The 11,896-nt window shown below is 31.3% G+C and overlaps 1 protein-coding gene across 1 annotated transcript; it reads left to right on the top strand.

Moving 5' to 3' along the window:
- Window positions 1-4,587: 4,587 nt before the first annotated feature.
- Window positions 4,588-10,266, top strand: LOC139481264 (uncharacterized). The gene is made up of 6 exons (XM_071264445.1): window positions 4,588-4,707; window positions 5,807-5,843; window positions 6,884-7,035; window positions 7,754-7,858; window positions 8,690-8,866; window positions 10,001-10,266. Exons 2-6 carry the CDS (start codon window positions 5,841-5,843, stop codon window positions 10,197-10,199), a joined length of 636 nt encoding a protein of 211 aa, XP_071120546.1. The 5' UTR covers window positions 4,588-4,707; window positions 5,807-5,840; the 3' UTR covers window positions 10,200-10,266.
- Window positions 10,267-11,896: the final 1,630 nt, after the last annotated feature.

Genomic DNA, 11,896 nt, shown 5'->3' with positions numbered 1-11,896 from the left:
GCATGCCAAACCTCGCACTTTTATGGCCATGTGAAATATAACATCAAAATGACAACACAGGACTACAATATGAATAAATTGGAGAACACAATTGACAAAGAATCACACGAACAACAGCCAACAAAAGGCAACAAGTTCAAAATTTTAATACGCCAGAAGTGTATTTTGTCCACACAAGACCTACGTGTGACGCCCAGATACAAAAGTTTGAAAGCCGAAACGAGTACAAAGTTGAACAGCATTGAGGACCAACAGATCAAAAAGGTTGTGCCATAAACGGCAAGGGTTTTCTGTTAATTACCAGAAAATCCCTATAATTTAGAATAATCTATACCTTTGCAAACAGTAAATGTTATAAAATGAATATTCAAAAGATGTACATGATAAAACTGAAGTATTAACTAATTACAGGAAACAACTGAAATACATTTATATAACCAGACATTTGAAACACAAAAGTAGACACATCCGAATAAGTTTAAACCTCTACGCCAAGTGACGTCCTATTTGAAACTGAAAAATGACGAAAAAATTACGTCATTTGAATTTGTAAAACAGATCATCAAAAATTTAAAAATGACGTCACATAAGAATGAATAAGATAGAATTAGGATTGATTTAAGATTATATATTTGAACTAAATACTGATATTGCATTTAATAACAAAGCACATTTTAATACTTATTAATATCAAACTAAGGTAGCAATTAACTATATTATAAAACTATGTAATTGTTCAAAGTGACATTAATTGAGTTCCATCAGCTAAAACTGAAGTGGGTAATGGTATGCTTCACATCAAAGAACATGTTTCAACAACGACATATCTTGAAATCTTTTTCCAAACATCTGAACATTTATTGTGTATTTCCCTTTAAATTAATAATTATTTACAGACTGAGTATTAATTAAATGTTCAACAACAACTTATCATGTAAGTCTGACTAGTTTTCTAATAATGCCAAAAACTTGATATCAAATTTAGAGACAAAATATATGCAATGTATACACTAACTATTTATAAATAAGAGCCCTGAATAAAGCTGCTTTCCTTTGAATGTCGTTGACAGAAGTTATCTAAATTTTAACTGTTTAATTTATACTAACATTTTAAATTTAAAAATTAACGGAGCAAAATAAACTGTACCATATGCAAGTTTCGACAATGAATGTACTTCAGTGATTCCAGATGCCAGAATAATGAAAAATCCTCAACTTTTTTGTAAAAAATAAAAAGCTGATAAAATTAAAAAGGATATAATTGATTTATTGATTGATTTGTATTCAACGCCAATTTCATTACTATTTTGCTCTTTTTGTGACGGTCAGTTTTTTTTCGGTGGAAGAAGTCGGATTCGAACTTTCTAATCGAGTTTTGACAGGATAGTGATATAGTAGTTACGACTCCATTGACAAAGCGACTGAGGCGCCTTCAATAGGACATAAAGTGTAGCTAAATAAAGCTACTTGTATAATACCAATAATGAAAAATCAATCCTTTTTTATAAAATGGACTTTAAATGGATAAGGGTATACAATTATCTTTTGAAGTTAATGGGGTTTTTTTCACTAGTTATTAGGCGCATCTCACGAGTCTTAAGTTAATCTTAAGCTAAGCGTTGAGCTTATTTTCAGTATCAAAATTTAAATTAAAATTAAACGATGATGAATTTTCTGTTTGACAAATCAATTATGCACATTATTATTAACGAATACATTTTATCAATATTTGTACATGTATATTTTTTAAATATTTGTCGAAATTTAGGTGACATCTTGTGCAATGTTGTATGTAGGAAAATATAACAAGGAAGCGTTTTCTTATTTTTTCTTATATATTTACATATGGATGCATAGATTAACTCATTTAAGTAAAATTATGTAATATGTAAGTGAACAAGCGTAAGCATGATCTGCCTACCATTCCGAAGCATCTGAGAACACACCCGGATTTTGTCCATCTTATTCTTTTTTCCGCTATGGTGTTGTCATTGTATTTACCGCTTATGGGCTTGATTATCCATTTTTGTATCTATCGCATCTATAGTACAACGATTGAGACATTTTGAAGGATTATTATAATAAACTTACATGAATGTTTTGTAAACTTTTAACAGAAACCCTGAATAGTAAATTTCGACTGTTACTCAAAATGGATTAAAAAAATGAGTCTTTAAATCATTTCATAGTGTTACTTTGGTAAAATCAGTAAAATTCTTTTTTATCGTTTTTGGTAAAATATAAATTTAAGAAATTACAAAAACATATCCGACGATAAAAAAAATATGGAAGGCCTTTTTGTAAAGAAATTCAGCACAGTCGAAATCCATCAAATAATATAACTAAGTGTTTTAATCAAATGCCGTTTAATATTATTTAATTCAAGTCTTGATTTATGTTGTGATACTTTGTTATATACGAACTTATATAACTTTTGAACAATGGTACAATAAAATAAAATTAAAGGTACCAATTTTCTTGCACCAGATGCGCATTTCGACAATACATGTCTCTTCAGTGTTGCTCGTGGCCAAAATATTTGAAATCCAAAGCTTATATAAAAGATGAAGAGCTATAATCTGAAAGGTCCAAAAGGTATAGCCAAATCCGTGAAAGCAATTGCAAACACTTTTATACACAAACTCATTAAATGTAATTGCTTAGACAGTTGTGCTATTAATATTACAGTTTCATTTGTGTTCTTTATAGCTTTAACCAATATGACATGCAGCAAGGATAAACAAACGTATAAAGTCTTAGGATTGCTGTAACATGAATTTCATAAATCTCGACAATGTCTCTGTTCTTTTTTTATTCGTTGTTAGATTTTAAAACTATTTTACCCTCTCTTTGTATAGAAAAAATCGACAATTACACAGTAGAAAAAATACAATGATAGCTATCAAAGCAATATCAAAACTATTAATGCTTGTTTTTCTATATAAAGGATGTCACCTTTATTTCTTTTCCATATAATTATATTTTGAAAATATTCGTATACAAATATTGACAAAATGTATTCGTTTACATGCAATGTGTATAATTACGTGATTTATCCAACAGAGAATAAACATATTTTTATCAACTTAAGATTAAATTGATAGTAAATATACTCGCAAAACCGCTAGCTTATCTATCTTTTCAACTGATTTATAATTGTTTCATATGTTTGTCCTGTTACATCACTGTCTCAGGTTAGGGGAGGGCGCCCGCTAACATGTTTTACATTGCTACATTCTGTATGTGCCTGTTCCAAGTCAGTATACTGTGATTCATAGTTTGTCTTTTGTTACTGTATACCATACTTGTATTTCAATGATCAGTTTTGTTCCTAACATAAATTAAGCCGTTAGCTTTCTCTTTCGAATTGATTTACATTGATCACTTCTGCAGTTGACTATGAGGTATGAGTTTAATTCATTGTTGAAGGTTGTTAGCCAAAGTTGTTATAAAATGTTTCCGTCGGTCTCTTGTGGAGAGTTGTCTCATTGGCAATATACCACATCTTTTTTTATAGTAACCCATCTCTACCTTAGGGGGTCAATCAAAGTATAAGGAACGAATCGATTCTTCATCTTAAGAGAGAGAATAATACATTTTCGAATCTGCGAGCATTTGAAAATGAACACTTTGTCATATACTGTTAATATTTATGAAGTCATGTTACAATGCATGTTTAAGTATTTATATGGAATTACCTTTTCTAAAAGATGAGCGAACAATACCAGCATGAAAGTCAACTTATTGATCGAAAATAAATCGACCTATAGTTGTTAAATTCTGTGTCAGTTACCTCATTAGCAATCATACCACATCTTTTTTTTATATTGACAGCACCATGGCTAAAAAAGAAAAAGACAAAAGACAAATAATAATACACAAGACACAACATAGAAAACTAAAGACTAAGCAACACGAACCCCACCAAAAACCGGTATTGATCTCAGGTGCTCCGGAAGGGTTCACAGATCCTGCTCCACATGTGGCACCTGTCGTGTTGCTCATGTTATTACAAACCCGGTGAATATTGTAATATCTTTGCTTCGTATCTGTTATTCCCGACAGAATTCCTGTATCTTAATAGAATATAGCAACAAACGACAACCGTGTGAATTATTTTACTGACATTGGAAAGGGGCATACAGAATGTTGCGGGGTTATACATTAGTTAATCCACCCCTAACCCTGAACAGTGGTTTAAAAGTACAAAATAAGAGCAAACTATACAAAACAGTTGAACAGGACTAAACTCATCAGATCAATAAAAAGCAAAAAAAACCACTTACAAAACCACTATACAAAGAACAGATCTGAAAACACTCACATTTACTGAAATTGAGTGAATAGCAAAAAGTAACTGATAAAATAATCATGTCTGTTTAGCGCTAATTGGATTTTGTTTGACTATTCATCTTATTGTTAAGGTTATTGAGATGTCTTCATCCGTCAAATTGTAAAGTTCCTTCTTTTTCTTTTTGTATTTAAGATAAGTAGACACAAATGGTATTTGCAAAATTTATTAAAATTAGCTACCATGACAATATTTTAATTAACATGCTGACATAAGCAATATTCAAAACAAGATGTAACAGCTTTAAAATCATACCACGCACTACGTAGATGTACAGTATATAAACATGTTAACATTTTTATCAGTTCTTCAGAGAAAAGGAACATAGAACGACTAACATTGAAATTCCAATAAAGGTTTGTAATATTTTACTGTTTGTTAAATATTTAAAAACATTTTCGTCGTAAACGCTATAACTTTTGTAATAATAATTTATATCATTTAAAACAATAACTTACTGACAGCTTAAAAGAACAAATAGTAGAAGACTGATGTAAATGTATGGTATATTAACATTAATAGTAACAATCTTACTGAAATGTTCTCATTAAACATGTTAAACAGGACTTTAAAAGAGAGAGAATTGAGGATATAAATTTCTTATTTTAGGTCAGGAAAATTCTTACTTTTTGTAAAACCACACTGATGCCAAAGACAAATTTCTCCACCAATATCTTATCAAATAGAATCGTTACAGAATTTTCTCATACAAGACTTTTAAAACAATCTTGCAAAATCCTTCTTGTGAACTGATGATAGCTTCTCACGCAATCAACAACTTGTTAGTTAGAACTTGCTTTTAACATATACTTAGCACAAGTGAATTAAAGAATCTATAACGACATTGATACAGATAAACGATTTCATACTAGGACCTATAGATACTTGATCATTTCAGTTATAATCATCCAATTCCCATTGCTCAGCATCAAAACATCCCTACGCCTAATCGCATGGCATTAATAGATCTCAATAGATTTGTTACGATGGTGCATGTAAACACTGTACGGTCTTTCTAAAGAGAGGTATAAGGAAAAACGACTGAAATCGACATGACATACTTTTAACGGTCACTATTAAGATTTTTCTGTGTTTGAACTCACTATCAATATGTTTCCGCTGTCTTGGATCTTATAACATCATACTAGTCGTCTGATGTCATAATCTATCGATCATGTTTTAAATCAGTTATGTTACATTTGAATGACTTTTGAGTTGCGTGGCGGGTGAAGCGTGCAGAGAAGCATACGCTTACCGTTTCCAAAAATCTAAACTTACTTCTTTTTAAGTAACAGTACCTCATTTGTTTTTCTCGCTTTCAGCGTACCGGCTCAAACGAGAAAATTAATCTCCCTGAGATGATCAACGATAATCTATAAATAGATTGATTTTTATCAAGAAATTTCAAGAATATGTTAGTTTGAGTGTAATACTAGTTTGTATTTATTTTTTTAGCTACATCATAGTCTTTGAAGTCCTAGTCGCAAATATGGTAAGTCCTTTTTCAAAATATTTCTTTCACTTTTTATATTTATTACATTAAAAGTCATTATTAATTTTTAAATGCTTAAACAACGATTTAATGAACATGCCTATATCTCAATTCCAGCTGAAGTTTACATCACTGAAGATGTTTTTAGAAAAAATACTTGTATTTTCGAACAGGAAACAGTAAATAGATACGTTGTTGAAAATTTGTTAGACGGTCCACTGTCAGCACATAGACAGTAATGCAAATATGAGCAAAAATTGAAATATGGAAATATTAAACCCGTTTAGAACATGTAGAATATCTTTTAATGTTGTTCATGCTAAAATAAACTTAATTTGGTTGCATTTCAAAAGTAGGTAAAAGGAAAATTACAAATCTAACGATCACTGCACAACTATGACATCATTCTAAAACCAAATTCTTGTGACTGACAGAAATAACTCCAACAGAACCTTTTTTCTGACAAAGCTTACCTATCCATATTAAGCAAAGTTGAACATTGATGAATTCGGCTTTTGTTTTCTGTTCCTTTGAGCCTAATGTGTATACATCTTAATACATACCTAACATTCAAATGTCTTGGGTTGGTTCTCTCCTTTGCAACATACGGATAGTGCAGATACCTTTCTCTGTCAGAGCCAAACAGATAGAGGACAGGGAACCAGTCTATCAAATGTCTACTTTTAAACGTTCTATATGATGGTAAATCAAGAAATAATCTTCGGACGCACGAAATCTAGAGTGTTACTTTCACTTACACATTAAGTATAAAAGTTGAAAGTCTGAAAACCTTTCTCAAATAAAACTTAAGCTTACCTCCTAAAATTTAGAAATATTCAAGTATCCAGCTTTCCAATGGTAACTGAAGTAATCGATATAATGAAAAGCTGCATTTTAGATGGTAATATAGTAGACCATATCTACAGCAAACATGTGTTATACACGGAAACTCTTTAAGTTATATTTTTTTATTATATAAAATTAATAACATATACATATTTTAACTATTTAACGAATTATCATTGTTCTAACTTCTTTAGAGGCTGTACGTTACACTTTGCTTGGTGATTATTGGTGTATTCGCCGCAGATATTCAAAAATCTGGTCCTATTTCTAGTCAGAAATGCTTCCAACCAATGGAACGGAAAATACAAGAATTGGTTGAAGTAAGACATACTGGCGTATATCCTACGTAAGTACATTCTAACTTCTTAAATCTTATATAAAGATCCCAATCTGTCGATAGATGATCACATAATCAATAGATATAGGCCACACAATTTTAACAAACAAAACAAAAGTTAAAGCCGTAGCACTTACCCTGAAAACATGTTCATTGAATAAATAACTATGCATTAATATTTGGTATCATATAATAATTCACTTATAACAAGTTATACTACTGAATCCATATTGTTTAAGTGTATGTCATAAATATTTGGAACTATTTTGCTTGACAAAGAATATCGATCCACAGACAGAGATAGGCTTTACTGCTAACAAATATCACATTCTGTTCATGGCTTCCAAATAGTTAAAAACTATCAATTGAATTATGTTTGAATCTTTTATACGTATAAAAAAATATTGGGGTATACGTAATTGAACAGCAAATAACAACAATAAATCCAAGAGACAAAAGAGAGTACCATACAGTCTTGAAAAATAACAAAAGCGTCTTTGAAAATTGTCAAGCTTTAAAAATCCTGGAATTATTGCGACAGGACATAATGTAGTGGAGGGATAACATATCTGTCATTGACAGCTTATTAATCTAAGTGAAAAAATAATTTCGGTCGTGAATACAACAATGTACACTAATGAAAAGTAGAGGAAAAACACTAAGCTTGATCATTTTTAATTATTCAATTCAATACAGATTTTACTTATAACTCTCTATGTATTTACAGCGCTGCTATTAAAAGGACTATTAGTAGGTCAACCAGTACGCAAAAACTTCAGCTACAAAAGGCAATAGCTTTTGGAAATAGTTATTGTCAGAGATACAGAATCAGGTACTTTTAAAAAAAATAGTCGTGCAAAATATTTGTGGAATTATATAAATAAAATCACCTACACAATTTTATTTTTCTTTGCATACTGATGTTATTAGTAAATTTATTTTTTTTAAAGATATTTTTTGAATCATGATTCTGATTAACCTTTTGTATACGACGGCTTACAGAAAATAAGACTTAACAGTTATAGTAAATAACTAAAACAACTTTATATTATGAATAACAATATGAAGTCCGTGTTTGGAATTTTCAAATGATCAATTAGATCTTGATTTTTCTGTGTTTAAACGCCACTTTTAAGCACCCATTTTTTGCCTATTTCGTGGAGTCCAGTTTTTTATTGGTGGAGGAAGCCGAAGTGTTTGAAGAAATCCACAGACCTTCAATAGGAAAACTGACGATCCTAGTCAATTAAGATTAGAGTCGATTAAACTCGCATGAGCGGGGTTCGAACTCATAACCTCAGCTGGCTAGTGATTACAGAAGTAACTACATAGACCACTCGGTCTTCGAGGCCCCTCATAATGATCGAGGAACATCTTGTTTCAGGTTCGTATATGTGTCTGTCCATTAAACGTGTATAACATATGTGATTCTTGTCTTTTTTATGATCTGACGTAAGCGTGAATCACATGAGAAAACGGACATCATCTATTTTTTTTTTATCCAATCCTTAAGTTGGTTTTTTTTGTACTGTGTAAATCTCACAGTTCAATCTCTCAAACAGTACTTACTGTTGCGCTATATATTCTAATGTCAAAATAAATTGAATACTTACAAAAATATTCTAACAGCTTGGCGTATTACATGTTTATATAAAATTTTCAGAACTGCTGATGTTAAGCCTGCTGCAAAACTTGTTTCAACTAGATTAAATTTCTGGAGTAATACGTGTCCATCATATACTAGGTACTATTACTTTCCGAGAGCCGTTAGGTACGGTGGACAAACATGCTGGGTGTTATCTAATTGGCATAATTTACGATGTAAACAAACTGCCTGCATGTAAGTAGTACATATTATAACATTTAAACTTGTTTATTTTTTTGTAATAATTAGATCAGGATTTGTTTATCAATAAACTTATTTCACACACATAATTATCTAAATGATTATCAAAAAAATTGTGCTCCACAATATGTAAATCTTAAAGAGAAACAGAAGATACAAAAGGGGTATAATAAATACGTATATACTAGTCAACAAAAGAAACGATACACAAGTTTGAATTCTAATTTATCATAAAATTTAATAATTAGGAAAAGCTGTTGAATTATTCAATGAAAATCATCCATTTACAAAACAAATGCACATAATTTTAGAACATGACCAAATTGGAAGTTAGAAAATACCGAGTTATTGTAATAGTTATCAAAGGTACCAGGATTATAATTTTATACGTGAGAAGCGCGCTTCGTCTACATAAGACTCATCAGTGACGCTCATATCAAAACAGTTTAAAAGCCATACAAGTACAACATTGAACACATAAATCAAATTTATTTTGAGAAAAATGATGAATAAAGCCGGCACTTAATTTCGAAGATGATAATTTAGTATTCAAATATCTACGGAGGCATTCAAATATTTTAAGCAGACAATGTATAAGTTTGAAGTTTTATGTTCTCATATTGATTTTTTGTTTTTTGATGAAAATACGATTTTTGAAATAACAAAAATTCCCAAGAATAAATTTCGCGTTTTTCCCTAAAATCAATAGTTTCGATAAGAACTTAACACTCTGTTAACATTGGACAAATTGAACAATTATTCACCTTGGTATAGTTTATCCAATTTCATTATATATGGGAAAAAAACATTGCTTGTACATTTTGCATGTTGTACATGTATCGTTTCTTTTGTTCACTGGTATAAGTCGAAGACTAAAACATTAAGTATACAAAATATGTTAAACATTCACGTTACCATTAAAAACAAGAACACGATGGTAAATTGTTCTTTATCATATTGTTCATGCAGATCTGTCATGCATCAAATGCATATTTGAACACAATTTCAAAGCTGCAAGATTTTTTTGATTTTTTGTTTCCTTTTGATCAAGAACTAAACATCAAATGATAACTTTGACATATATATAAATCTGCATGTATCACGTGTTTTTGTTTGGGTTTTTTTTAGATATAGGAGTTGCTCAGGAGTCTATACATTTTGGCCGTGGATGACAGCGTGCAGACACACTTCATATAAGGCACATTATTATTATATTTGGTGCCCGAGGTTTGGTTTGGTTCGAAGATACGTAAGATTGCCGCAATGTTGCTCATGTATGAAGCTGCTTTGTCGCCCTTGGGTCCAACCAATAAGTAAAGCAGGATAAAAGTCTGCCGGTAGATATCAACCACATGTACTGTATGTGATTGAAGTAATAAAGTATATTTAATTTGTGTATCTTATTTTTATAATTTTCCCGTATCCCCAATGGAATTTAATTCCATGAAACCTTGAAAAGAGGGACGAAAGATACCAGAGGTGCAGTCAAACTCATAGATTGAAAATAAACTGACAACGCCATGGCTTTAAATTAAAAGACAAACAGACAAATAATAGTACAGAAGACATAACATAAAGACTAAGCAACATCAACCCAACCAAAAACTGGGGTGATTTCATGTGCTCCGGAAGGGAAGCAGATCCTGCTCCACATGTGGTACCCGTTGTGTTGTGTTGCTTATATTATTACAAAGACGGTAAATAGTCTAATTCGGTAGGTCACATCCACGAAAAGGGAATAGTATTGTAGTTACAACATAAGGAACGTATCCGATATCATCTGTGAAACGGTTACTCCATTACGGTCAACCAACTCGTGATGGCGTCCGTAAAATATCGTAGATGATTTCAACTTCACCATTTGGAACTCTTGTTTCAATAGCTTCCTTGTGAGCAGCAATCCTATATCAAGGACATTATGATAGGAAGTACCAGCCCGGGAATATCGTATCAATTTGGAGATATATACTCCGTATGCGGGCGCTCCTGGAATGTTGCTACATAGAAATGGAAAGTTCAAAATTGGGAAGCTGAAATCATCTCTTTTGTCGTAAAGTTTTGTTTTCAACCGACCCTCATTGTGAATTTCTAGATGTAAATCAAGATATGAGACAGACTTAACTTTAACTGTATCTGTAGTATCCTTTATCTTTAGTCCGATGGGATAGATTTGTTCAACATAGTCACCAGATTTAGTATTATTTAGCCAGAGAACATCATCTATATAGCGCAACGTAAAGTTAAAGGATATTGCTAACTTCTTCCTAAAAAGTTCAAGAATGAAGTCAGCCTCATTATAATAAAGAAACAAGTCGGCAAGAAGAGGGTCATAATTGTTTCCAATTGGAATTCCGACTGTTGAAAAACACGTCCTCCAAACGTAACAAATACATTGTCAATCAAGAAATCAAACATCTTGATAATGTCTGTTTTAAAGAAACAAGTAAAAACAAATAACAAAAACACAGACAGGATGTGATAAATCCTTAAAACAAATGACATAAAGTACAGATCTGAGAGTACTCACGACTATTGTCAGGTAGTAAATATCCAAAACAACTAAAAACTTAATCATGTATCTTAGATTTAAGGTCAATATGTTTATGTTGTATACTTATTCAAATGAGCGTTAGACCATTTTGGGAAAATATTTGAATCACTGTCAAATATCAAATAAAGGATTCCTGTGTTGAATGAAAATGCCAATTAAAAAGTTAAATGAGTCAAACGTGCATTTATGCACTTTCCCACTAAAGAAAGTGAGTTGATACCACTACTGGTGGACGTCTCGTCCCCGAGGGTATAACCAGCCCGGTAGTCAGCAATTTGGTGTTGACATGAATATCAATTATATGGTCATTTTATAAATTTACTGTTTGCGAAAGTATGAATTATACGAAATAATAAGGATTTTCTTAACCCAGGAATAGATTACCTTACCCGTATGTGGCACAACGTTTTGGAAATGTGGGTCCTCATTGCTCTTCGACTTGTACTTGTTTTGGGTTTTTAACTATTTTGATC

Source organism: Mytilus edulis, chromosome 7 (genome assembly GCF_963676685.1).
Source record: "Mytilus edulis chromosome 7, xbMytEdul2.2, whole genome shotgun sequence".
Classification (NCBI taxonomy): Eukaryota; Metazoa; Mollusca; class Bivalvia; order Mytilida; family Mytilidae; genus Mytilus; species Mytilus edulis.
Note: the sequence above shows the minus strand (reverse complement) of the source record. Positions and strands in the feature narration are given on the sequence as shown.